This window comes from Salvelinus namaycush, chromosome 3 (genome assembly GCF_016432855.1).
Source record: "Salvelinus namaycush isolate Seneca chromosome 3, SaNama_1.0, whole genome shotgun sequence".
NCBI classification, from domain to species: domain Eukaryota; kingdom Metazoa; phylum Chordata; class Actinopteri; order Salmoniformes; family Salmonidae; genus Salvelinus; species Salvelinus namaycush.
The window spans coordinates 80,347,629-80,375,373 of NC_052309.1; the positions used below are offsets into that span (position 1 = coordinate 80,347,629).

Below are 27,745 nucleotides of genomic sequence, written 5' to 3' on the forward strand. Positions count from 1 at the left end.
TAAGGCACGTTCCTTCTGATCCGCAGAATCAAAACAAGCCCGCCTCTCGTGATCCTCACAACCTTCACTTTACCCAGTACTCTCTCCACCAGTTTGAATAACTCAAATGGTTTCTTCAAGATTGGTACTCTGCTCAACCACCGGATTAAACACCAACAAACCGTACTCCTACTATTCTCGTCATTGTGCCCCACTGGAAGTTATGCTACGGATAGGTTTAAAATGGCATATTGCTGTTTCTTGCAGGCAGTTCATATGCACACCAGATCAGTGCTTTTACGATGACGTGGCACTGTTTATGACGTCTGGAAGCCCGCCTCTCCCTTTGATTTATGAATCTTTCAAGATGGCGATGCACCTGCTTCATCGGTGGTAATTCTTTTAATTTCTACAACGGTGTACATAAACGATAAAACAAAGCGTCGTTTCCAGTTGACAATAACATCGGAGGACAACATTGTCTTTATTACCTTTCAAACATGTCGACAGAGGAACTGTCAACCTCGGACAGCGAAGCTGCCGTTGCTGGGGCTGGCAAGCGATGGGCGCCCGTCGGCGCTGTAGCCAGTCCGGAGGATGAGAGCGGGAAGGGAAACGCGGTCGAGCCGAGGAGGAAAGGCTCAGCTGTGTCTGGTGAGACGGAGATGACCGCAAGATTGAGGAAACTGGAGGACGAACGGGGCCTGCTGAATTCCTCGCTCCTCGCGTTGACATCTCATTTTGCACAAGTGCAGTTCCGCTTGAAGCAGATAGTTCACGCTCCGACTGATGAGAAGGAGAGGATGCTGGTAGAACTCGAGGAGTTTGCCTTCAAAGGCTGTCCTCACGTTGTGGGATGCAGGCCACAGGATACTCAACAGCTTGAAAACGCGGTAAGTAGTCCATCTAGCCCACGGCTGGTCAGACTTGGTAGATCTAAGAATGTAAACAATGGTTCCTCTTCAGTAAGTGGAAAAATTATGTCAACACAAACACTCAATTGCTTGAGGTTGTGTGATTATGCAAGCTATAAGCTATCCATTACGTGTAGAAAAATAGGTTATGTTAGTCCCCCACAAAACAGACCACAGACAGACACCAATTTAGGCCTACACCAATGTCAGTACAGTGTTCCACCAGTAATACCTGGTGATGGGATGGGGGTGATTGTGGTGGTCACATTAGTTGCTACCCTTACGTAGGCTGGTCATCATTCAGTGTCAGTAGGACAGCTGTGAGGATGACCACTGGACACATATAGACTCAGACACACCCTGGGATGCAACACTCAGAAACATGTACACACACACACACACACACACACACACACACACACACACACACACACACACACACACACACACACACACACAGGCAGTAGCAGCCACCGTCTTGTCAAACATCTCACAGGAAATGAAATTATCCTGCGGCTACCTGGCTTTTGATTAAGGCTTTGGTTTGCATCGAAACACCAAGGCTGTGCTCTCTGTTCTGTTCCCTGAGATATGTTATCTCCAGAGGAAGATAGAAAAGGGTGGTATCTCATCAACAGAATAAGTGACTCACAGGCTCAGTTAACATCTTCCAGAAGATCATTATCTCTGTAATAATAGCTTCTGTATGCACAACTAAACCAAACCCCATTGTTTACTCCCTGCAGCTCTCCATTTACCTTCGAGATAATGCCTGCTTATGTAATACTGTCTTTGATTAAAGGTTTTCTTTTTCTGATTTCCTCTGTGTCTACATGCTTTACTTGTAGGAGGACCTGGTGAGTATGGCTACAGCTCTCTGTTCCTCTCCAGCATCTGTTTCGTCTGTCTGTCTTTAGTAAACATGCATGATGAATAAGGGCTGTGTATAGACCCTCCCCATCACTCCCTGTCCTCTTTGTACACCCCAGTCCTCCACTGACAGTGTATTCTGTGTTCTCTCTTCTCCACACAGAGTGAGAGGGAGAAGAGGGAGTGTCTGGAGGTCCAGAGGGAGAAGCAGAAGGAGCTCATCGTCCAGCTGAAGACCCAGTTGGATGACCTGGAGCGCTATGCCTACCAGGAGGGCAGCTACGACTCCCTGCCCCAGTCTGTGGTCATGGAGAGACAAAAGGTAGGGCTCCGTTCATGTACCAGAAGTCTCCTAATAGTCTATTCGATACAATGTTGTTTCCTCCCCATGTGTAATGTCCTGGTAATACTCATGACGGTTCCACTCTTCCACTGCCAGGTAATCATTGACGAGTTGATCAAGAAGCTGGATGTGAACTTCAATGAGGACATAGGGAACCTGACGCCTGAGGAGCTAAGACAGAGAGTGGACGCTGCCATCGCTCAAATAGTCAACCCAGCCAGGGTCAAGGAGCAGCTGGTGGACCAGCTCAAGACCCAGATCAGGGACCTAGAGATGTTCATCAACTTCATCCAGGGTAGGTGGCAGTGGGCCTAGGATGCCATGTTGGCTGTGGTTAGGTGTCTTGGAAGCTCACTAATACACACTTTGTTACTGAAATATTCCACCAATATTCTGACTTACTACTGTATTTTCCCTTTACCCAACAGATGAGGTAGGGAACCCTCTTCTGTCTGATGGTAAACCCAGCCAGCAACCGAGGACAGCAGGGCCCAACACCAGAGCCCCTGGAGGGAGGAAGAAAAGTCAGTTATCACCCAGCATTATTATCATAGGCTCTACAACATCACTCACAATACATCTGTTCTAACGATTATCTTCTCCTGCTCATAGTGGACCCAGAGCAGGCCCAGAAGATGAGGCAGACAGGCTTGCAGCTGATCCAGCGGGCCCTGGCTGTGCTGCAGATCTTTGCAGTGAGCCAGTTTGGCTGTGCTGCTGGCCACGTTCCCCAGAGCATGTGGTCGCAGGGGGAAGGGGGCCAGGACTACGGCCCTCTGCTGCAGCGTCTGGAGGGGGCTGTAGACCGGGTTCGAGTGCAGGCCTCGTGCAGACAGCCCTCAGTAGATCACGTGGTCAGCTACAACAGCAGCTTGACCCTGGGGTCCCGTGATGAGCTCACTGCCTCAGTGAGGAAGGAGCTGGCCATGGCTCTGAGAGACCTGCTAGCCCACGGTCTCTACTCCCCCTCCCAGGGCATGAGTCTGGTGCTGGCCCCCATCTCCTGCCTGCTGCCCTACAGACCTGGCCCAACAACCATCCACCCCTGGGAGCTCTTTGTCAAGTACTACCACTCCAAAAATGGCAAGGCTTTCGTGGAGTCGCCAGCCCGCCAACTCTCGCAGTCCTTCAGCCTACCTGTTGTGGGCAATCCGGTCACTGTCACACCCAAGCAGTCTCTGCTCTGGGCTATTCACTCAGTGTTGCTGGAGCATGATCGCTACAAGCGAGGAGCAGACTCAGAGTTCAAGGCTCTGGTATGCATGGCTCTGAACGAGCAGAGGCTAGTGTCATGGCTTAACCTGCTGTGCAAGTCAGGGGCCTTGGTGCACCCGCACTACCAGCACTGGAGCTACATAGCCCAGACAGGCTTCGAGGGAGCCCTGCGCATCCTGGGACGTATCAGCCACCTCAAGTTTAACCTGCCGGTGGACCTGGCTGTGAGGCAGCTCAAGAACATCAAGGATGCCTTCTGAGAAGGGACTGTCGAGAGACACCTAAAACCATGCTTTCAGCTCACATGGATACCAGGCCTGATTTAAGGGTAAAAAATAATACAATCAACTGGCCTTTGAGGACCGGAAGGCATGGTTTGGGTCTCCCTCAAGTGCTGAAATTAGAATTGGCATAAAAGATTTGTGCTAATGTTGCTTTATCCGTTTTACTTTAAATGTATCTTGGGTCATTGGGTCAAAACATTTTTGTTAGCATCCTGTCTAAAAACATGGCATGAATTCCGTGCAAAGCTGTTCAACAAAAATCAAGTGTGCAATGTTGAGATGCATTATATAGCAAATCTGATTTTTATATAGCAAATCTGTAACTAACATTTAATTTATCAATGCCCCCCCATAACCACTCAAAGGGAGCATATCAAGATCTTAATTACTTGTTACATTGCATTATATGGAGCTTGTTGCCTCCCCTTAGGAAACACTTCCTTTATGTGATGTTGTTTGACTTGTCCCTATGGAGATGAGATACAGTAGCTCAGACCTATGCAGATAATATCGTGAGGTTGGCCTTTTACAGTAATTCACTACTGTATAATGATTACCTATAGAATGCGTGTTCATCAATGTGACCAAATGTATAGTCATTCCCTCCCCATACTCTGTAGTATGGGCAAAAACAGACCAGTATCCTGCACTGTCACTAAACTGTATATTTTGTGTTCTCTACGGAAGAGAATAATATGGGTTACTACAGTTCACATTCACTGAGCATTGCTCTCTGTCTGTGGTTACTCAAAGCTCCCCTGTTGTGTTCACAGAAGACGCGCACTATTCAATGCACTCAGGTCAAATGAACATGGCAACAGTGTATGCTCTCACCAATGAATGTACAAGAGAGGTCAAAATTCTAAAGATGTCACAAGTGTTCTGAAAATCAAAATGATCACTCATGCAGCATGTAGTGTCTCTCTGTTGAGAAATAAGCAGAACCTGCCTAACGTGTTTTAAAGAAGGTGGATAACGTAGAGATCCTGTTAACTGCTGCTTCTTTACTGGTCCAAATGGAAGTGATTCAAAAATAATAATACTAACATTTATGATTTAACTATTTAGCTTATATGTAATTATATATTTAATCGTCCAATATTTAAGATGGTTGTGGGATGTGATCGTTTAATCTGTTTCTATTCGTTTTTTGAATGGTGAATGAAAACCACTTGAAGTGAAATCTTCCTATTACATGTGAATCACATGGGGTGTATCCTGAAAAGCTGAATGTACAAACCATAGATACTGTTCATTTCCACATGAGTGAAAACTGTTATCATCCCTGGTATGGTTTTTCCAACCCTCCTCATATTAAGGTATAACCTACTTTGTTACTGGTTAAGTGCTACTCCCAGACTTTCTGTTCTATTCTCTTATGGTCTATGGTATTGTATTGAGATCTATTTCTATTTTGTTGTATAGTAAATTGCAAATGCCTCAGCCGGACCACTACCAGACTATGCTTGGATCTGGTCTGTGCTTTACTGGTGTGCATCTCCATGTAGTGTATGGGAGGACAGGTTGTCCTACATCGAAAGGGATACTTTGGTTTGCATACTTCTGAGGTGTTAATGTGAATATCAATACCCCCTTCATTTAGCCTGCATTGTTACTTTCACTTTTAAAATGCACTGTGCTCATGTCAAAACTACTGTTAACACAAACATAGACACGCACACATCACAATACTACTACTAAGGAATGTACATTTCTGTATGAAAAATGAGACTTAGTTACTGTCTCTGATTTGTTTTTGTTTTTTTGTGCATACCCTACTGGTCAGATTGAGAAAAAGTTATACAGCTGTTTATTGTTGTTGTTCAATAACGATGAATGTGAGAAAATAAACTATTTCAAAATCCTATTTCAGCCCATGCACAATTTGTATCCATTCATTGCTTTCAACACACTTGTTGTCAATGCACATTAATAAGTCATATAAAATACAGGGGTAATAATGATGCCTGCCACTTTTGTCTTTAGTCAAGTTTCAGGCCTTCACTTTGCATAGCAGCATCAGAGAACACTGGCAACTGTGCCAACAACTGAATAGGACACCTTGATTGCCACATGTCACAGAGAAACTCAATATAGGGCTGACTAGGTTCCCTTTTATAAGCTTGACATAAATGTCTCCTGAGTGGCGCAGCGGTTTAAGGCACTGCATCTCAGTGCTAGAAGCATCACTGCAGACCCTGGTTCGATCCTGGGCTATATCACAACCGGCTGTGATTGGGAGTCCCACAATCGGCCTAGGGTCGTCCAGGTTAGGATAGGCCGTCATTGTAAATAAGAATTTGTCCTTAAATGACTTGCCTTAAATAAATAAAAAATGATGTTCCAAAATAAAGAACTGTTCCAATGCCAGTTCTGAGCATAGAGGTGTTCCGTTCAGCGGAAATGACGCATCGTTGATTTGATGTGAAAGGTCACGAAAATCTTCTCAACTTCCTTTCCTGCTAGCGGTGGCCACAGAATAGCACCAGTGAGTGATTTTCTCAACACAATAATCTTCAACCATCTTGATAAATCCTGACGTTTACATACTTCTTAATTGTTTTTTACCCTAAAGTATACGTTTAAGATCCGGGTTTGGGGATAATTTCCCTTAATTTGACATTTAAATTGGAAAAAGGTGTACTTTTATATAGTGTCCGCTATCCATATAGCTAGCGTTTCAACATGGCAGCTGGCTTGATGAGGTTCATGTCGATTCAAAACCAACCACTTCGGTTATGTCATTTATATAATCGGATAACCACAATGTGCTCGGTTAATGGCGTTCGGTTGCCTATTTAAATGTAATTGCATGAATGTATACAACATCTCACCTGAATGGTAACGTTAATAAGCTAGCTAGGTAAATTAACAGTGATGGCTGTCTAGCTGGGATGTACAATAGAACGAGTCAAAATTTACTCAAGGCTGAAAAACAGCAAAAGAACGTTGGTTAAGACATGTAATTTAACTTTTCATAAAATACTGTTTTTCGTTGCATGACTTCGCTAATTTACGTCGTTGTTGCTCCTGCAATCGCGTTCAGTCGTTGGTCATCTGACGTCCAAGCTGACGTAGCTAGTTTAGCTAATAGCATACCGGTATTCCGTAGATAACAAAGATACTACTGATATCTAGAAACAGTGAATATTGACCATTCCATGGCGTCTTGTCTTAGTAATAATGCTTTTCTTTTGTAACTCACTTGTCACCCAGAGATGGGCAAGTTCATGAAACCTGGGAAGGTGGTGATGGTCCTTGCTGGGCGCTACGCTGGTCGTAAAGCTGTTATAGTCAAGGTAAGTTTGATCCTGAGTTATTGCTAAATATGCATATTTCACTCCCAGTTTGATTAGTTACTGTTTGCTTGGATAATCCTCTTGCAATGTGCTCCATAAACACTGGTAACTGAAGAGCTAACTATATATTGATTATCTTCCTACAGAACATTGACGATGGCACCTCAGACCGCCCTTATAGCCACGCACTGGTCTCGGGTATTGACCGCTACCCCCGCAAAGTGACCACAACCATGGGCAAGAAGAAGGTTGCCAAGAGGTCCAAGATCAAGGCCTTCGTGAAGGTGTACAACTACAATCACCTCATGCCCACCAGGTCAGTGCCAGGTGGACATGGGAGTAATGGTTATTTAGGTGGCTACCTGCTGACATGTGAGACTAAACTGTAGGTGACTAGCAGTATTGCATCCATGCAACATGTCTACATTTTTATGGTATTCTAGCAGTGGCCAAACTGACAGGGATCTATTAAGTAGGATGCAATGTCAAGAAATGTATAGATGGTGTACAGAGTGGACCCTATTCTGTTGGATGTGGTGAACTACCCTTTCACACTCCTAAGCCATGTTGTAGTGAGCTGGCCTGGTTATGTATCCATATCCACCATAGTTGCAGTAGCTGTGCTGGAAAGAGCAATCTGAGCCAACAAAGTACAGTTTGGGTCAGCACGCTAGTGAAGTCTGGCTTCTCAACACATTTTAACTCTGCGTGTATTAGTAAACTTGATAGATGGCTTGGTTTGATTTTCATTCTTGATTCTTGGAATGTTCAGAGTAGTTGATGGAGAAGTTTTATCCACTTGTGTTTGTGTCCTTTATAGGAATTTGACATAGGTGTCTTACTAAGCCTCTTGCTGTGTTTTTCCCTGTGCTCAGATACTCCGTGGACATTCCTCTGGACAAAACCGTCGTCAACAAGGATGTCTTCAGAGACCCTGCGCTGAAACGCAAAGCCAGACGGGAGGCCAAGATTAAGTTTGAGGAGAGGTGAGTCTTTTCCCATACCAGGAACCAGGACTTGAGAAATGCACAGGTTCTTTGTCCTGATAATATCTGACACATGATACAAGTAGCTTAACTACTATAGGATAATAAAATAGCTCCATTGTAAACCTTTTCTAAAATGTTTTTTTTTCTATCCACAGGTACAAGACAGGCAAGAACAAATGGTTCTTCCAGAAGCTTAGATTCTAGGCGTTAATTGGTTTCACTAATAAATGTATAAAAAATGTTGACTGGTGTTTTCATTTGTGGTTTTATTGACAAGTGTAAGATGTGTTGGATATTAAGCAATACAGCTGATTATTGCCTCATAGAAAGGTGTTTACAAAAGCTGCTTGTTAATGATAATGTCATGAATTAACTTATTGGCCCAACCAGACTTGTGTGAACATGGCATTGACAAGTAAAAACATAAGTGGAAATTTGTTGGAGACGCAGTAAAGTTCAAGCTTGTTCTTTAACATTTTGCTCATATCCATTTCCACACTATCATATTGGTCTAATGGTATCAGTATGGCACTGTGGTCACCAAGCTACTGAATGCATGTTTTCCAGCCACTAGCACACCTGAGAAATCTATTCAAGGTAACACTCAGCAAAAAAATAATAAAGTCACTTTTTTTCAGGACCCGGTCTTTCAAAGTTAATTTGTAAAAATCCAAATAACTTTACAGATCATTGTAAAGGGTTTAAACACTTTCCCATGCTTGTTCAATGAACCATAAACATGCACCTGTGGAACGGTCGTTAGGATACTATGGTCACAGTTATGAAAACTTGGGACACTAAAAGAGGCCTTTCTACTGACTAAAAAACAGAAAGATGCCCAGGGTCCCTGCTCATCTGTGTGAATGTGCCTTAGTCATGCTGCAAGGAGATGTGGCCAGGGCAATACATTGTGAGATGCCTAAAACAGCGCTACAGGGAGACAGGACGGACAGCTGATCGTCCTCGCAGTGACAGACCGCGTAACACCTGCACAGGCTCGGTACATCTGAACAGCACACCTGCGGGACAGGTACAGGATGCCAACAACTGCCCGAGTTACACCAGGAACGCACAATCTCTCCATCAGTGCTCAGACTGTCCGCAATAGGCTGAGAGAGGCTGGACTGAGGGCTTGTAGGCCTGATGTAAGGCAGGTCCTCACCAGACATCACCGGCAACAACGTCGCCTATGGGCGCAAACCCACCGTCGCTGGACCAGACAGGACTGGCAAAACGTGCTCTACACTGACGAGTCACGGTTTTGTGTGATGGTCGGATTCGCGTTTATCGTCGAAGGAATGAGCATTACACCGAGGCCTGTACTCTGGAGTTGGATCGATTTGGAGGTGGAGAGTCCGTCATGGTCTGGGGCGGTGTGTCACAGCATCATCGGACTGAGTTTGTCATTGCAGGCAATCTCAACACTGCGTTACAGGGAAGACATCCTCCTCCCTCATGTGGTACCCTTCCTGCAGGCTCATTCTGACATGACCCTCCAGCATGACAATGCCACCAGCCATACTGCTCGTTCTGTGAGTGATTTCCTGCAAGACAGGAATGTCAATGTTCTGCCATGGCCAGTGAAGAGCCCAGATCTCAATCCTATTGAGCACGTCTGGGACCTGTTGGATCGGAGGGCTAGGGCCATTCCCCCCAGAAATGTCCTGGAACTTGGTGCCTTGGTGGAAGAGTGAGGTAACATCTCACAGCAAGAACTGGCAAATCTGGTGCAGTCCATGAGGAGGAGATGCACTGCAGTACTTAATGCAGCTGGTGGCCACACCAGCTACTGACTGTTACTTTTGATTTGACCCCCCTTGTTCAGGGACACATTATTCCATTTCTGTTAGTCACATGTGTGGAACTTGTTCAGTTTATGTCTCAGTTGTTGAATCTTGTTATATTCATACACATATTTACATGTTAGGTTTGCTGAAAATAAATGCAGTTGACAGTGAGAGGACGTTTCTTTTTTTGCTGAGTTTATATATATATATATATTCAGTAAAAGCTGGTGTATTGAGTGCTGTGCTGGAGCAGAATCAAGGATTTAATGAGTGCGCGTCAGGGCTACCCAAGCGCCTACCTCTTGTCGAAATCTGCCGTGTCGGATTGAAGAAACTGAAACTGAAAGAAAAAGACGTACCATTACACAACAGCTAACTAAGGTAAGTGGTTTACTCAGCTTTGTCTTAACTAAATTATTTTAAACTAATTTTAATTTAAAATAGATTGGATATGTGTTAAGAGTCATACTTTTTTTATTAAAGATTTAAAATGAACGGTCAATGGTACTTGGACGCGTTGATAGTTGGGCTGACTCAAAAAGGAATGTGTAGCCTATATGAATACCGAAAGCTTTTTACTAGATCGTTTCAAACTACTTATAATTTTTTAAATATAGCCTACACCAGTCAGTGGAGACGTTGGCTCCGTTTAGACAGCCAGCTCAAATCTGATATTTTTTTCACTAATTGATCTTTTGATCTATCACAGCTCTTTTTCATTATAAACACATTTTCCACGACATTTTATACTCTTTACAGATTAGCGTCAATTTCTCCGACAGTCATGTGTGATGAGGTAAGGGGGACCCCATCTTCAGTGAGTCCTATCATTTTTATAAACAGGCGGCTGACCTAATGGAATGGAATTGTTTTTCAGGATTTCTCCTTAATGACAGACACCCAGGGATCACAAAACACCTTGGATGGAATCCTACGTGCTATCAGCAAATGCAAGGTATATTTGACCAAAGAAAGGATATTGATTGGGAAAGCCCCAAAAATTATCTGACTCCAGTCACCCAAGTCATAGACTGTTCTTTCTGCTACCGCATGGCAAGCGGTGCCCGAGCGCCAAGTCTAGGACCAAAAGGCTCCTTAACTGCTTCTACCGAAAAGCCATAAGACAATGAAATGGCCACCAGGACTATTTACATTTGTTTTTACACTGCTGCTACTGTTGATAATTCGTTTTACTTGAGACAGGAGACCAAGTGGAGACATAGGACGAGGTGGATAATTTTATAATAAGGCAGGTTTATTCAAGTGTAAAAATATTATGCAAAGCGTGCAGCACGGCTCTTTCTATCTGATCCGTATGGGGTCGTCAGGAAAAGAGAGAGTTTCCACAGTAGTACAGTTTTATATATAGACAACAAGCAAAGTAGGTTGATCTGCGAGTCTGGCCTTCCGATTGGTCGATCTGGGTCTTGGGTAGTCCTGTACAGGCCTGGTGTCCACGTTCCATTGGTTCCTGAGGTAGTTCTTTGTCTGGAGCTCCAACCCTGAGTTGTGTGTGTCTGAGTGATTGTCATGGGGGAGGGGAGTTGTGGGTGTCGTGCATGTGTCCAATGAGTCCAGCATATGTCCAATATAAAAGGGAGTGTGTATATTGTGTCAACCATAGCTAATGTTGAGAAGTTGTTAAAACAAGTTACCAATATCTAATACAATTCCTTACACTACTCGCTGTTTATCTATGCATAGTCACTTTACCCCTACCTACATGTACACATTTCCTCGACTAACCTGTGCTTCTGCACATTGACCCGGTACCCCCTGTATAATGCCTCCATATTGTTATTTTATTGTTACTTTTTATAATTGGTAAATATTTTCTTAAATCTTTCTCATTGTTGGTTAAATAAGCATTTCACGGTAAGGTCTACCTACATCTGTTGTATTCGGTGCATGTGACAAAGTTTGATTTGAATTGCAGAATAAAAAAAAAATATATATATATACAGTGCCTTGCAAAAGTATTCATCCCCCTTGGCATTTTTCCTATTTTGTTGCAATACAACCTGTAATTTAAATGTTTTTTTATTTGGATTTCATGTACTGGACCTACACAAAATAGTCCAAATTGGTGAAGTGAAATGAAAAAAATAACTTGTTTAAAACAAAAATACAAACGGAAAGGTGGTGCGTGCATATGTATTCACCCCCTTTGCTAAGAAGCCCCTAAATAAGATCTGGTGTAACCAATTACCTCCAGAAGTCACATAATTAGTTAAATAAAGTCCACCTGTGAACGATCTAAGTGTATATATATATATATATATATATACAACTGTTCTGAAAGGCCCCAGAGTCTGCAACACTGCTAAGCAAGTGGTACCACCAAGCAAGTGGCACCATGAAGACCAAGGAGCTCTCCAAACAGTTCAGGGACAAAGTTGTGGAGAAGCACAGATCAGGGTTGGGTTATAAAAAAATATCAGACATTTTGAACATCCCACGGAGCACCATTAAATCCATTATTAAAAAATGTAAAGAATATGGCACCACAACAAACCTGCCAAGAGAGGGCTGCCCACCAAAACTCACAGACCTGGCAAGGAGGGCATTAATCAGAGGCAACAAAGAGACCAAAGATAACCCTGAAGGAGCTGCAAAGCTACACAGCGGAGAGTGGAGTATCTGTCCATAGGACGACTTTAAGCCATACACTCAACAGAGCTGGGCTTTACGGAAGAGTAGCAAGAAAAAAGCCATTGCTTAAATAAAAAAATAAGCTAACACGTTTGGTGTTTGCCGAACGGCATGTGGGAGACTCCCCAAAAATATGAAAGAAGGTACTCTGGTCAGATGAGACTAAAATTGAGCTTTTTGGCCATCAAGGAAAACGCTATGTCTGGCGCAAACCCAACACCTCTCATCACCCTGAGTACACTACCCCCACAGTGAAGCATGGTGGTGGCAGCATCATGCTGTGGGGATGTTTTTCATCGGCAGGGGCTGGGAAACTGGTCAGAATTGAAGGAATGATGGATGGCGCTAAATACAGGGATATTCTTGAGGGAAACCTGTTTCAGTCTTCCAGAGATTTGAGACCGAGATGGAGGTTCACCTTCCAGCAGGACAATGACCCTAAGCATACTGCTAAAGCAACACTTGAGTGGTTTAAGGGGAAACATTTAAATGTCTTGGAATGGCCTAGTCAAAGCCCAGACCTTAATCCAACTGAGAATCTGTGGTATGACTTAAAGATTGCTGAACACCAGCGGAACCCATCCAACTAGGAGCAGTTTTGCTGGAGCTGGAGCAGTTTTGCAAAAATCCCAGTGGCTAAATGTGCCAAGCTTATAGAGACATACCCCAAGAGACTTGCAGCTTTAATTGCTGCAAAAGGTGGCTCTACAAAGTATTGACGTTGGGGGGGTGAATAGTTATCCACGCTCAAATTTTCTATTTTTTTTGTCTTATTTCATGTTTGCTTTCAAAGTGGTAGGCATGTTGTGTAAATCAAATTATACAAACCCCCCAAAAAATCTATTTTAATTCCAGGTTGTAAGGCAACAAAATAGGAAAAATGCCAAGGGGGTGAATACTTTCGCAAGCCACTGTGTGTGTGTATATATAGATATATAGAGAGAGTTAGAGAAAGAGAGGCTTTGTCTACTGTATAATAATTAATGCATATTTAATCTCCTTGGTTTGTGAGTGTAGCCTATGGCTCAAGGGCCTCATAGAATCTGTGTTCTCAGGTTCAACACAATCAGTTGCTGAAGGAGCAGCAGTACCTGTCCAGAGCCAGGGATGACCAGGAGGACCTTGCTAAACAGTTCAGACAGCGCGTAGTCAAACTGAGGATATCTCTGGAAGAGGATGACAAAAACCAAGCCAGAGATGTAGACTCTGAAAGGGTATGACAACCTCTCGCAAACCACTAAACCGAAGATCAACACTAGAATTAACATTTGTCTTAGGATATTGCTATATTTCGCTTTTCCTATACTTAGTGGCTTTTTGCGGGGTTGAGAGAGGTCTTGATCGAGGTTTTGGATTCTGCCTGAATGACTGATAGGAGTAATGTTTCTCTGCAGAAGAAGATAGCTGCCCTGCATGATGAGGAGAGCAGACTGAAGAGGGAGATCCAGAGAGCAGAGGAAGAACTGCAGCTTGAGGAGGAGAGCACCCACCACCTCAAGCAGCAGACTGATGTAGGGCCAAACCCCAAAACTAAGGAGCTGTATTATTATTCTTGGTGTGGCTGTGTACTGTAGTAGGTGTGTTGAGATTTAGTTGACTATTGAAGATTGTCTCTCTTGGTTTTAGGTGTCTACTGCTGCAGTGCCTGAAAAGAAGGTTGTGTTCACTGGAGAAACGGGTGATGGTGCAAACACACTCAATTTTGATGTGAAGCCACATATAGTGTATCCAATGGAGGAGGGCACTGCACTGATCACTTTTGAAGATGAGGAAGGTAAGACCGAAACCTTCACTCTGTCTAGCACCTATTTTATTTAGGTGGTTATTATACCGCCTCTCCTCCACAGTGGCCCAGAAGATCCTGAGCCTGAGGGAGCATAAGGTGGATCTGGGCGGGGATTGTGCCATCACTCTGGAGGCCAAACTCGTACGGCTGCTGATGCCCTGTCAAGTAGAGGTACAACCACAGAGACCCATCTCCATTCACTAGTGTTTAGGTGTCAGGAAGATGATGTAATGAGTGCAATACAAGGGCCTGAACAACTGTGGCTCTGTTATGAACAGCGTCATGTGCAGAATAACTTGGATTACATCCAGTTAGTTTATTTAATTTGTATGTATGTCATTGCATTCCTTTGTGTGAACCAGTGTCTGTGTGGCACCTGTCACTCTCCTCAGATGGACACCGAGGTATGTTCCCGCCGTATCCTGGTTTCCAACCTGCCCAAGAAGGCCGGGGAGGACCGCTTACTTGACAAACTGGAGATCCACTTTGCCAAGAGCAAGAATGGAGGGGGAGAGGTGGAAGAGTCTGACATGCTGCATGATTCTGGCAACGTGGTCATCACTTTTATAGAAAACAATAGTACGCAAGTCAAGTTCCTGTCAGAAAATGTAGTTTTCTTCATAAAGGGAAAAAGCTCAGACTAATGAATTTTCATCATACTGTTATTTCTGTCCATTCTTTCTGACTTTATATAATGAGAAATGTACAACTTTTGACTAACTGAGCATACTATGCATTGTTTACCACAGTTGCCAAAGGCCTGACTGACAAGCAGTACCACGATGTGGAGTTTGAGAAAGGGAGGAAGCACAGTGTGAAGGTGACTCCATTTCTGAACGGAGAGATCACAAGTTTCCAGGTAAGCAGATTTCATGTTCATGGCTGTGAGTTTATCCCTTTAACTCCATGATAACCAGACTATAAAAAAAGCAATTTATCATAGGCCAACTACACTATCAGCAGAAATACCTTTATGCCTAGTGAAATCATCAATTCGGAGAGTAATGTTATAAACCGTACACAGTATCAGTCTGTGGTTGTGCGCCCATTCAAGTTTGGTTACAAGTTACAACTACAATGGGATTGTTATACAATTAGGAAACTCAAGGCCCTATACACCAGATAATAGGTGCTCAACTCATTGTTTGGAACTTACAGACAAGCTAGTCCAACCATTAGTGTCTAGAAGCTGTCTGCAGTAAGGCAATATCCTCCAATCTGACCCCTCTTGCCCCTCTACCAGACACGGCTGTCAGCGTGTGGGCGTACTGTGCTGTTGACTGGCATCCCTGCCGTCATGGAGCAGGAGAACCTGCAGGACCTGCTGGAGATCCACTTCCAGAAGACTAGTAACGGTGGGGGAGAGGTGGACGCCTTCCTCTACAACCCCCTGGGGCAGCACACCCTGGCCCTGTTCGAGGAGGACTGTCCCACTGAAGACCAGAGCCAGTGAGAGGGCCAGGCACTGATAGCACTCCCCCTAGTGAGCTCAACAGACACCTTTCTATTGCCGCTCATCTATCCCATCTCAGTACAGGATCAGTTAAATCCAGCCTGGGGATCTAATCCTGGCCTGCTATCAGCATGTTCAATCTTTCAACCAAATGCTAATCTTAGGGGTTGGCGCTGTGCCAAAACTTTTGTCTGAGATTGTCTTTTCCTGTTTCAAAACAGAATTTGGTAGAACCATCTATTTATATAGAATTTCTGATTATGTATGCAGATCATTTTGGGTGAAATGTTTTTAGTGAAGGAAAAAATATTCAGAACAAAAGTTGCCAAAGAAATGTAACTTATGCTTGACAAGACTAATTTAGATATCTTTAAGTTAACATTTAGAAGGAATGTGTATTCTACAGCTCTCTAAAGGTGTCACTATTTAGTGTTCTATAATTGTGGTGTTCTATTGTTTTCTGTCATTCTTAGTATTGAATGAGCAATCCTGTACGGTAGAATCAGTGACTGTAATAAAGTCTGTCCAATGGACCAAGTCAGACATTACGATGGTGTGTGTGGTTTGTTCATTATTACTGAGAAGGGACTACACTGACAATGTGAGATTTAAGTTAATCGAGTAAAGTGCATGAGCATCAAAGCAGTACAAATAGTTTAGCAAAACCACACCCAGTCAGACAATGGAACACAGATGGAGTTTATTGTAAAAATCTAGTAACTGTCCCACAACAAAAACACAAAGATCCAGCACGATAGCCTAGTGCAACTACTAAAAACAAGTTAGATCCACAGGACAACGACAGTCCACACACCCGGTCAGGCACTTAGGGAGGAATGGAGAAAACCAAGCGATATGAAAGAGTCAAATACATTAATAGAAAGGAAAGCAGCAGGGTGAGGACATAAACCTGGATATGCAGTTAATAATTGGGAAGACGGTTGTTCCAATTGACAAGAAAAACCCACAGACAAATAACTACTCATTGTTACCTTAAGTTTACATGATGATTACGGTCTCTCTCGTACTCTGAAGGCTACATTATAAACTAGTTGGCTGACAGCTATGGTAACAGACGGGTATGACTATTTTTACTGCTGTAATTACGTTGGTAACCAGTTTATAATAGCAATTATAAACTGGGTGGTTTGAGCCCTGAATGCTGATTGGCTGACAGTCGTGGTATATCAGACCGTATACCACGGGTATGACAAAACATGTATTTTTACTGCTCTAATTAAGTTGGTAACCAGTTTAAAATAATACGGCACCTCGGGTTTGTGGTATATGGCCCATATACCATGGCTTAGGGTTGTGCCTAAGAACAGCCCTTAGCTGTGGTATATTGGCCATATACCACACTCCCTCGTGCCTTATTGCTTAATAAGACACCACGGGGGTTTATGGTATATGGCCAATATATCACGACGAAGGGCTGAATCCAGGCACTCCGCATATGAACAGCCCCTAGTCATGGTATATTGGCCATATACCTCGCCCACTCGGGCCTTATTGCTTAAGTATATCATGTAGCTATAGCTAACCTCTTTGTGCATGCTTGAGTTCACTTTGACCTCTCCATTTTAATCTCAATCTTTTCAACATCACTTTCTTAGTGGCACCTTTCCAATCCAGAAAGACACACCGATCACTTGACTGACTTTCTTCTGCTCAGTCACAGACTTATATCAAACTAAGGTCAGTGTAAACTCATTTCTAGGAGATTGTTGAAAAGCATGGTATGTATAACCATTTGTATTCCTGGCCTGATATACATGGGTTCTACAGCAACAAAAAGTATTTTAAATCATATTGTACTTCCTCAGGTTATATAGTGACATTTAGAAAGTAACAAATCCTGTGACGTGGTTTTGATCTGATCTGTTCCTACAGTCACTTAACAATAACAGTACAGTCAACACATTCCTGATGTCAGCCAGTGAAAATGTCTAACAGACTCAATTGTTCCTATTAAGTACCTGTAAAAAGTTATTCCCATATTGCAAATGACCAATATAACATACCAGTAATCACCTACAATAGTTGTGCGTATTGCATATTTAAACTATTACAACAATACATCAGTTTGTGTCTAATAGCATGGACAACCCTATAGACCATCTCATGTAGTGTTTATTAAAAAGCTTGGAGGACGATTTCTTCTGTAACCTGTGCTACAGTATGATAAAGGACTGCATAGGAAAAAGACTGACTTTGTTCCTAATACAGAAATACAGACTAGGTTGGTTGAACCGAAGCTGCGGCCGTTTCACAGCATTACTTATACAGTATTGTGTAACTGTCGGTATTCCATGCAAGTTGCAACATTTGAATGACAGACTAACCCTATCCCTTTACAAGTCCCCGCAGGAACACCAAGAGTAACAGACGTGACCTGTTCATCTCTGCCGGTCAGCCAGCCTATCAGAAGGAGTGCATTATGGGTTGTGCTGAAGCTGCTGGTCTTGAAGATGGAGTGGGGGACTGGTCGCGATATGATTGGCATGTGCAAGCTGCCAATTAAACGACCAGTGGTGCCCATTCACTCTGTTTCCGGCCATACTGAGGAGTGGATGGCGCCAGGAGAAGTGAAGAGTGGAAACAAAAAAAAGAGCATCATCTTTATTTTGTTGCTTAGAGCAGACAAAATTGATTTAGCTCAAATTAATATCAGAGGGAAGTACTCTGTTTTAAGGGTCAAAACAAGCATTAGGGCAGACCTGCTTACCTGCATGTCTGTCAGCTCTTTGTGGAATCGCTTGGCCAGGTCTGGACCATTCTGCATTGTAGGAATTTGGTAGGTCTGAGGGAGGGGAGAGAGAACATAATCTGGAGCATTTTGTTTGAGGGCAAAACAAAAGGGTTTCAGAAAAATGTAAATACACCAAGACTTGTGGTTACCTTCCCTTTGTAGAGCAGGCTGCCGACGGGACAGACGACACAGGCCGTCCCGGCACCAAACACCTCCGTAATCTTGCCTGAGTCCAGAGCACCGAGCAGCTCCTTCATGCCCATGGTGCGCTCTGTCACTTTGAACTCTCCCTGAAGGAAACAAAACAAGTCCGTATGACTGTGCATCACTATAATTCCAATAAAATAATTCTGCTAACCATCTTCTTTCTTCTACGTCAAAGGATTACACTGGTCTTAAATCCTCTCTATCCGTTCTCAAATGACTTCTATCTTTTCCCATTATAACCTCCTCTTCCTCCCCTACTTACCCATTCTCTGGCCAGGTCTAGCAGAGACTGTCTGGTGACTCCTGGGAGAATGATGCCATCCAGAGGAGGAGTCAGCAACTCTCTCTCTGCATACAAACAGGTACTCTTACTCACATACATAAGCTGTACACCATTGTTTGGAGTTGAACAGAATTCACCATTTCAAGTTGAACAGAAACATTAACAACCAACAGGGGGAAGCACTGACACAGCCTATTTTGACAGTCCAGGCAGACACTAAGCAAACAATCACAAACATACAGACTAGAGACAGTCAAACAGACATACGGTACCTTCAGAAAGTATTCATACCCCTTGACCTAGTCTGCATTTTTGTGTGTTACAGCCTGAATTCAAAAATATTTGAAAAATCTCTCAATCTACACACAATACCCCACAATTACAAAGTGAAAACCACATTTTTGCTAATTTATTGAAAATGAAATACAGAAATCTCATTTACGTGTACATACCCGAGTCAATACTTTGTTGAAGCACCTTTGCCAGTTATTACAGCTGTGAATGAGTCTTTCTGGGTCAGTCTCTATGACCTTTCCCCACCTGAATTGTGCAACATTTGCCCATTATTCTTTTCAAAATTCTTCAAGCTCTGTCAAATTGGTTATTGATCATTGCTAGACAACCACTTTCAGGTCCTGCCATAGACTTTCAAGTAGATGTAAGTCAAAACTGTAACTCGGCCACTCAGAAACATTGACAGTCTTATTTTGAGGTAGAGTTGGCCTTGTGTTGTAGGTTATTGTCCCGCTGAAAGGTGAATTCATCTCCCAGTGTCTGGTGGAAAGCAGACAACTAGGTTGTCCTCTAGGATTTTACCTGTGCTTAGCTCCATTTATTTTTTATCCTGAAAACCTCCCCAGTCCTTAACAATTACAAGCATACCCATAACATGATGCAGCCATCACTATGCTTTAAAATATGGAGTGGTACTCAGTAATGTGTTGTATTGGATTTGCCCTAAACACAACACTTTGTATTCAGGACAAAAAGTTAATTGCTTTGCCACATATTTTGCCTTATTACTTAAGTGCCTTGTTGCAAACAGGATGAATGTTTTAGAATATTTTTATTCGTACAGGCTTCCTTTTTTCCCACTCTGTCATTTAGGTTAGTATTGTGGAGTAACTACATAGTTGTCGATTCATCCTCAGTGGTCTCCTAATTACAGTCATTAAACTCTGTAACTGTTTTAAAGTCACCATTGGCCTCGTGTTGAAATCCCGGAGCGGTTTCCTTCCTCTCCGGCAACTGAGTTAGGAGGGACACCTGCATCTTTGTTTGACTGGGTGTATTGATATACCATCCAAAGTGTAATTACTAACTTTACCATGCGCAAAGGGATAATCAGTGTCTGCTTTTTATTTTTTTATTTTACACATCTACCAATAGGTGCCCTTCTTTGCGAGGCATTGGACAACCTCCCTGGTCTTTGTGGTTGAATCTGTGTTTGAAATTCACTGCTCAACTGAAGGACCTTACAGATAATTGTATGTGTGGTGTACAGAGATGAGGTAATCATTAATAAATCATGTTGATTACTATTATTGCACACAGTGAGTCCATGCAACTTATGTGACTTGAACTTATCTAGGCTTGCCAGGGATTGAATACTTAGACTCAAGACATTTCGGATTTTAATTTGACATTATCACTGGCCTATTGTGTGTAGGCCAGTGATAAAATCTCAATTTAATCCATTTTAAATTCAGGTTGTAACAACATTTGGAAAAAGTCAAGGGTTGTGAATACTTTCTGAAGGCGCTGTACAGACTATAGACAGTGAAACAGACCTCCTCCCTCATTCGTCCAGTAGATGAAGAGGTTCATAGTGCCGACCTCTGTGATCTCCTCCTGCTCTCCATACAGCCACAGGACCTGCTGACAGCCCTGCTTTATAGCCTCATTCTGCACTGCTATAGTAGGCCCATAGTTACTGACAGAGAGGGAGAGAGACGGAAAGTATGAGAGTGAAAGGGCGGAATAGACATGGGAGAGAGGAGGGGTGGTGGAATATTTCATTTCAGCAGGCAGCTCCCTTGGAAACACACAACCCTCATAAACAGCTCCTCCTGCTGGAGGGGCTGACCTTGTGAGAGAGGTCAAAGCAACATGGCTACCAGAGGACAGACAGGACATTAAGTTCATGTTCAGCTAACACGCAGCCAACATGTTGTAATCTAGAGGAATGTGCATGGTTAAAATAGCTAAACAATTACATTATAAGCCTCAAGCTTTCTCTATTCAGAAGTAAACTTGGGGCCCCAGTGTCAAACCATATCTTCATAATTCCATGACGTTATACAAAAGTTGTTATATAGCTAATAAGCTATTAAGAAACCACTGTCTCGTTTTTCGGAAATTCCAACGCAACAAAGCAACCCATTGTTGCTTTCGCAAATTGTTGAGTCACTTCTACTTGGAAGTGTGTGTGTTAGTGTGATACTCACCCCCCCATCTTGTAGGCTCCGACCCCCCCTCTCCAGGCCCTGACATAGCTTGGGTCTGCCAGCAAAGAGACTGGGCTGAAGGCCCCTGTGGTAAAGTAGGGCCCTACAGGACCCACGATGCAAAATATTAGGGCTTGGCTGGCCCTCGACACACCCAGGGAAGGCTAAGGCCAGGAGGGAGAGAGGGGAGGAAGGAGAGGGGTGTTACTGGAGGAAACAGTGACAGCGCTATGTCACTAGCTAGGGCTAAGTGTAGATGGTTAAAAAATAGATATGATCATTTAATTTTTTTTATTTAACTAGGCAAGTCAGTTAAGAACCAGTTCTTATTTACAATGATGGCCTACGAACAGTGGGTTAACTGCCTTGCTCAGGGGCAGAACGATAGATTTTTACCTTGTCAGCTCAGGGATACGATCTAGCAACCTTTCAGTTACTGGCCCAACGCTCTAACCACTAGGCTACCCCCCCCTCAAATGTGAAATGTGAAACCATGGAGACTGTCTCCTGTGTCTGTGAGAGGGGGAGCAGTGCTCACCTCAATCCCAATGAAGGTGGGTCTGATGTAGAGGCTGGCGTCTAGGGAGTAGGGGACCCACTCCTTGTCCACCTCCACCAGCTTCCTGATGCACTCCAACAGCTCCACCTTATCAAACAACTACACAGACACGGGAGGGACAGAGGACCTGTAACTACTTGGCTCAGTTCAGTTGAGTGGAAAACCAGCGCTTACATGGGGTTCTTCAGGACCAGGTCTGAGAGACTCACAGGGAGACAGCTGCGGTCTGCAGTGCGGTGCATCCTCTCCATGTTCAGGTTGGGTCTGAACAGACGGATGTGGTTGTCCACCCCTCTGAACGCCTTCATGCCCTCAAACAGCTGAGAGACACACACACTGTTCATACATCTGGCAGAATGAACCATCTCTGAAAGAATAAGCTAGGTGACTTGTATCAAGGACCGACGTCTTAGTAAGACAGTGCTAGCCTCGTCAGGAAAATTGACCGCTGCGCTCACATTTCCTTTATGAAACAGAATGTGAACTATTGCGACGTCTGTCTTGTTTTACGAGGCTAACATAGCCAAATGTCTCCTATGTCTGCACTATGGCTCCTTCTCTCACCTCTATGGAGTAGTGCAGGGCAGAGGTGGCAGGGTGCAGCGACAGGTTCTGAAAGGGCTTGATCTGGGGAACCTTCCAGCCCTCTTTCTCTGACCAATAGATGGTCAGCATGTGGTCTGAAAACTGCTTGCCAAACACCAGGGAGGCGGGGTCTGGCTTGGGCTTCCCTGCAGTGTTGCGCTCGATAGTGAGGTCTGCGGCCTGAGAGAGGAAGCGGGCGGAGCAGAAGAGACAGACGGACAGACAGACGAGGAGGGGAAAGGAACAGAGCGAGGGCCGAACACAATGATTTTATTTATTGTAATGAAAGGGCATGCTTGGAGCGGAAATTAATGGTGGTCTTGGGAGCCAATTAAGCACTTCAATTAAACTGAATTAAATAATCAAAGCACAAGGAAGTGAGAGAAGAGAAGAAAGGGTACAGAGTCACGTGGTGGACTAAGAAAAAGTTTGATCAAAAGACCCCCGGGCTGACTGGTAGGCTACTGAACTGGTGCCAAATGACACTTCTGCCTGTAGACAAGCTTCAGCCGGCCTCAGTTAATAAACAGCCGTGCCTTAGAGTCATGCCAAGCTCCTAAAACCCTCCTGTGTTGGGGGTTGTGATGACTCAGACAATAGAGAGTAATACAATGACTCAGGAAACTGTCTCAGGTGTCTGGTCATTACTTCTCCTTTATATATTACCTTGAATGAGCTGGCAAACCGCAACGACCCCAAAGAGTAGGGGATGGCTTGAATGAACCGTCCATGAAGTGCCTAATAAACAAGAGAAAACATTACATTTAATAATCCCGGTAAAGTTAAAAGAATATAGGCTACCAGAACTCACATTATGACAAATAACCTACTAAGAGCCTTGTAATACAATCTACTCCCACATTGGAAACTTGCCTTCTCAACCAAGGTGACAATGTTGCCCCTCTTCTAGATAGATGTAAACCAGTAAAGCACCACACGTGTCTGGCGTGACGTTATATATATATATATTCTGTTCAGTACCTGCACAGCTGGAGCAAAGCAGTAGGCTGTAAATACACTAATAATATATATACACACACACAAAAAAAGGTATGTGGACACCCCTTCAAAACTAGTGGATTTGGCTATTTCAGCCACACCCGTTGCTGACACGTGTATAAAAATCGAGCACACAGCCATGCAATCTCCATAGACAAACATTGGTAGTAGAATGGCCTTACGGAAGGGCTCAGTGACTTTCAACGTGGCTCCGTCATAGGATGCACCCTTTCCAACAAGTCAGTTCTTCAAATTCCTGCCCTGCTAGAGCTTCCCCGGTCAACTGTAAGTGCTCTTATTGTGAAGTAGAAACGTCTAGGAGCAACAACGGCTCAGCCGCGAAGTGGTAGACCACACAAGCTCACAGAACGGGACCGCCGAGTGCTGAAGCACGTAAAAATTGTCTGTCCTCGGTTGCAAAACTCACTACCGAGTTCCAACCTGCCACTGGAAGCAACGACAGCACAGAACTGTTCGTCGGGAGCTTCATGAAATGGGTTTCCATGGCCGAGCAGCCGCACACAAGCTTAAAATCACCATGCGCAATGCCAAGCGTCGCCTGGAGTGGTGTAAAGCTTGCCGCCATTGGACTCTGGAGCAGTGGAAACGCGTTCTCTGGTGTGATGAATCACGCTACACCATCTGGCAGTCCGACGGACAAATCTGTGTTTGGCCAATGCCAGGAGAACGCTACCTGCCCCAATGCATAGTGCCAACTGTAAAGTTCGGCGGAGGAGGAATAATGGTCTGGGGCTGTTTTTCATGGTTCGGGCTAGGCCCCTTAGTTCCAGTGAAGGGACATCTTAATGCTACAGCCTACAATGACATTGTAGACGATTATGTGCTTCCAACTTTGTGGCAACAGTTTGGGGAAGGCCCTTTCCTGTTTCAGCATGACAAAGTGTGGTCCATACAGAACTGGTTTGTTGAGATCGGTGTGGAAGAACTTGACCGGCCTGCACAGAGCCCTGACCTCAACCCCATTGAACAACTTTGGGATGAATTGGAAGCCCTTACACAACCTGGAGGTTTGTTTTGGGTTATTGTCCTGTTGAAAAACAAAGGATAGTGGGACTAAGCCCAAACCAGATGGGATGGCGTATCCCAGCATAATGCTGTGGTAGCCATGCTGGTTAAGTATGCCTTAAATTCTAAATAAATCGCCGACAGTGTCACCAGCAAAGCACCCCACACCATCACATCTCCTACATGCTTCACGGTGGGAACCACGCATGCAGAGATCATCCGTTCACCTACTCTGCGTCTCACAAAGACACGGCGGTTGGAACCAAAAATCTCAAATTTGGTCTCATCAAGTCTCTTCTTATTATTGATGTCCTTTAGTAGTTGGTTCATTGCAGCAATTCCACCATGAAGGCCCGATTCACGCAGTCTCCTCTGAACAGTTGATGTTGAGATGTGTCTGTTTCTTGAACTCTGTGAAGCATTTATTTAGGTTGCAATCGGAGGTGCAGTTAACTCTAATGAACTTATCCTCTGCAGCAGAGGTAACGCTGGGTCTTCCTTTCCTGTGGTGGTCCTCATGAGAACCAGTTTCATCATAGCGCTTGATGGTTTTTGCGACTGCACTTGAAGAAACTTTCAAAGATCTTGAAATTTTCCTGATTGACTGACCTTCATGTCCTAAAGTAATGATGGACTGTTGTTTCTCTTTGCTTATTTGAGCTGTTCTTGTCATAATATGGACTTGGTCTTTTACCAAATAGGGCAATCTTCTGTATACCACCCCTACCTTGTCACAACAACTGATTGGCTCAAACACATTAAGAAGGAAAGAAATTCCACAAATTCACTTTTAACAAGGCACACCTGTTAATTGAAATGCATTCCAGGTGACTACCTCATGAAGCTGGTTGATAGAATGCCAAGAATGCCATGATGACAGCTTTGCACAAAGGGGAGGCTACTTTGAAGAATCTCAAATATATTTTGATTTATTTAACACTTTTTAGGTTACTACATGATTCCATAATGTGTGTTATTTCATAGTCAATGTCTTCACTATTAATCTACAGTGTAGAAAATCTACAATAGTAAAAATAAATTAAAACCTTTGAATGAGTAGGTGTCTAAACTTTTGACTGGTACTGTATGTTTTGGCCTGTCTGATGAAGGTATGCGGAGAGAGCGTGTGTGTGTTGGAGACATAGCCAACACCTCATAGCAGGCATGCCATGCCATTTCTTGGGAAAACCACCTCTTTACAATGAAACGTAATTTGACACTGTATTTCCATGCATTGAGATTTCGCTTTTATCGTAAAAAACACCCTTCACATTTTAAAGCTTACATCTGTAGTTTCTGACTGGCTAAAGATTCGGAATAATGTAATCCACCCTAAATATTCATTACTGCATTGTTATTTTGCATAACAATTAAAATCTGTTAAGGATCGTATTTTTACAACACATATTTATTTATCAACCCTGCTCCGAATACTAGCGCAAAGACACCCCTAGGCCTATTAATCTGTGACTGCACGCTTTATGTCGACACTGCCAACATGAATAACGTCACCAAAAGCATTAGCTGCGCCTGTGTAGCTGATAGACTGAAGGTAAAGCAGCGCGGGACTAGTAGCACATCAGTTAAACAAGTAAATAGTGGAGGTCCATTAACTCTTACTTGTTCAACACATTAGCCCCGCATTGTTAACTATTTACAGAGACGATCGAGATAAAGAGACAATAGCGATATAAGAGAGTGATCTTTGGACTCACCGTCCTCAGAGCTGCCATCGCCGCTACGTAGCTAATGAATGGTAAATGTGTCCGTGTGGGACCGAATACTATAAGCAGTGGTCATTTGTGTTCCGTATTGAACCTTGGCATAATGACAACAATGTTCTTGAGATTAAAATAATAAAATACCAACCATGTCCAAATTCGTATGTGATATATATTTCTTATATATTTCATTTGTAAATTGTGCAAGAATAGGTTTGCAAATTCCATTGAATTTCAAGTAGGCTATTTTACCTTTACACGAAATAATAAAGACGTCATCTGAAGACATGCTGGTATGAATACTGAATTCATTGTTAATAAAATATACAGCAAATTATAATGGAAGATGATAATAGTCAGCACAGCAGTGTGTTGTTGAAGATGACATATGCGTGACGAATCTCTGCCATCTGGTTGGACAAAACAGACAGGGTTAGATGGGTTCGAATAAACGAGGTTAATCAAATTCAAACGACCAAGAGTGGAGATGGCCACGATTGGTCTACGAACGGGGAGTTGTAGCAATCTTGTTATTTGACTGGACGTCGTGCTTTCGGTGGGATTGGCATTTAAATACTACAACGTAACCATCGTTTGGATGTGTATTTGTTATATAATGCATAATTTCTCCTGTAATATTGTCTAAATCTTTGTAATAATAATATGTTGAACCCTGTCGTTTTCTTTACATGCCAATGTTGTCCATCAGCATTCAGCACACTTGCATTGTCCAATACCGTGTCCACAAAGATTGTCTATTATATTGAAAGATAGTCAAGTGGCAGCTCTAACAATAGAAATGTATGTCCTCAAAGATGGAAGATAGGGGGAGGAGGCGAGATCAGGTGGGACCATTCTAGCCAATGAGGAAAAGGAGGGCCGAACAGGCCCCCATTAATATCTACAGGACTGAAGTGGAGCGGGTCAAGAGTTTCAAGTTCCTTGGTGTCCACATCACTAACAAACTATCATAGTTCAAACACACCAAAACAGTTGTGATGAGGGCCGACAACACCTTTTCCCCCTCAGGAGAATGAAAAGATTTGGCATGGGTCCCCAGATCCTCAAAAAGTTCTACAGCTGCACCATCGAGAGCATCCTGACCGGTTGCATCCCCGCCTGGTATGACAACTGCTCGGCATCTGACCGTAAAGCGCAACAGAGGGTAGTGTGTACGGCCCAGTACATCACTGGAGCCAAGCTTCCTTCCATCCAGGACTTATATACTCAGTGCTCCTGAGTGGCGCAGAGGTCTAAGACACTGCATCCCTGTGCAAGAGGCATCACTGCAGTACCAAATCCAGGCTGCATCACATCACTGTGATTGGGAGTCTGATAGGGTGGTGCACAATTGGCCTGGGGTAGGCCATCATTATACATAAGAATTTGTTCTAGTTAAATAAAAATACTAACTGGTGTTGTCAGAGGAAGGCCCACCCCCCACTGCTGTTTATTATCTATGTATAGTCACATTACAAATTATTCCAACTAACCTGTACCCCCGCACATTGACTTGGTACCGGTACCCCCTGTTTATAGCCTCATTGTTGTTATGTACATTTCTTGTGTACCTTTTGATAGATTTATTATTAGTA

The 27,745-nt window shown here is 43.5% G+C and overlaps 4 protein-coding genes across 5 annotated transcripts; 3 read left to right on the top strand and 1 right to left on the bottom strand.

The window, feature by feature from the left end:
* The first annotated feature begins 345 nt into the window (after positions 1-345).
* On the top strand, positions 346-5,472 carry LOC120040196 (RUN domain-containing protein 1-like). Its single transcript, XM_038985444.1, has 5 exons — positions 346-872; positions 1,927-2,085; positions 2,203-2,401; positions 2,535-2,630; positions 2,719-5,472. Exons 1-5 carry the CDS (start codon positions 480-482, stop codon positions 3,579-3,581), a joined length of 1,710 nt encoding a protein of 569 aa, XP_038841372.1. The 5' UTR covers positions 346-479; the 3' UTR covers positions 3,582-5,472.
* Positions 5,473-6,002: 530 nt separating this feature from the next.
* On the top strand, positions 6,003-8,138 carry LOC120040207 (60S ribosomal protein L27). The gene is made up of 5 exons (XM_038985453.1): positions 6,003-6,093; positions 6,822-6,904; positions 7,051-7,220; positions 7,780-7,890; positions 8,049-8,138. The coding sequence occupies exons 2-5, from the start codon at positions 6,824-6,826 to the stop codon at positions 8,095-8,097; spliced, it is 411 nt and encodes a 136-aa protein (XP_038841381.1). The 5' UTR covers positions 6,003-6,093; positions 6,822-6,823; the 3' UTR covers positions 8,098-8,138.
* Positions 8,139-9,963: 1,825 nt separating this feature from the next.
* Positions 9,964-16,119, top strand: LOC120040221 (interferon-induced 35 kDa protein homolog). Its single transcript, XM_038985456.1, has 10 exons — positions 9,964-10,061; positions 10,440-10,476; positions 10,558-10,635; positions 13,388-13,546; positions 13,727-13,843; positions 13,959-14,106; positions 14,180-14,289; positions 14,511-14,697; positions 14,868-14,977; positions 15,362-16,119. Exons 2-10 carry the CDS (start codon positions 10,465-10,467, stop codon positions 15,569-15,571), a joined length of 1,131 nt encoding a protein of 376 aa, XP_038841384.1. The 5' UTR covers positions 9,964-10,061; positions 10,440-10,464; the 3' UTR covers positions 15,572-16,119.
* Positions 16,120-17,001: 882 nt separating this feature from the next.
* Positions 17,002-26,189, bottom strand: LOC120040237 (branched-chain-amino-acid aminotransferase, cytosolic-like). 2 transcript variants are annotated; one of them, XM_038985462.1, is made up of 11 exons: positions 26,145-26,189; positions 23,071-23,142; positions 22,384-22,753; positions 22,029-22,139; positions 21,799-21,918; positions 21,261-21,424; positions 20,604-20,746; positions 18,793-18,878; positions 18,473-18,613; positions 18,300-18,374; positions 17,002-18,133 (listed from the first exon to the last, which is right to left on the bottom strand). In XM_038985462.1, exons 3-11 carry the CDS (start codon positions 22,492-22,494, stop codon positions 18,092-18,094), a joined length of 993 nt encoding a protein of 330 aa, XP_038841390.1. In that variant the 5' UTR covers positions 22,495-22,753; positions 23,071-23,142; positions 26,145-26,189; the 3' UTR covers positions 17,002-18,091. The 2 variants fall into 2 exon arrangements, with proteins under 2 accessions (XP_038841390.1, XP_038841387.1); XM_038985459.1 differs by having other exon boundaries at positions 22,384-22,584; positions 26,145-26,184.
* Between the last annotated feature and the right edge of the window lie 1,556 nt (positions 26,190-27,745).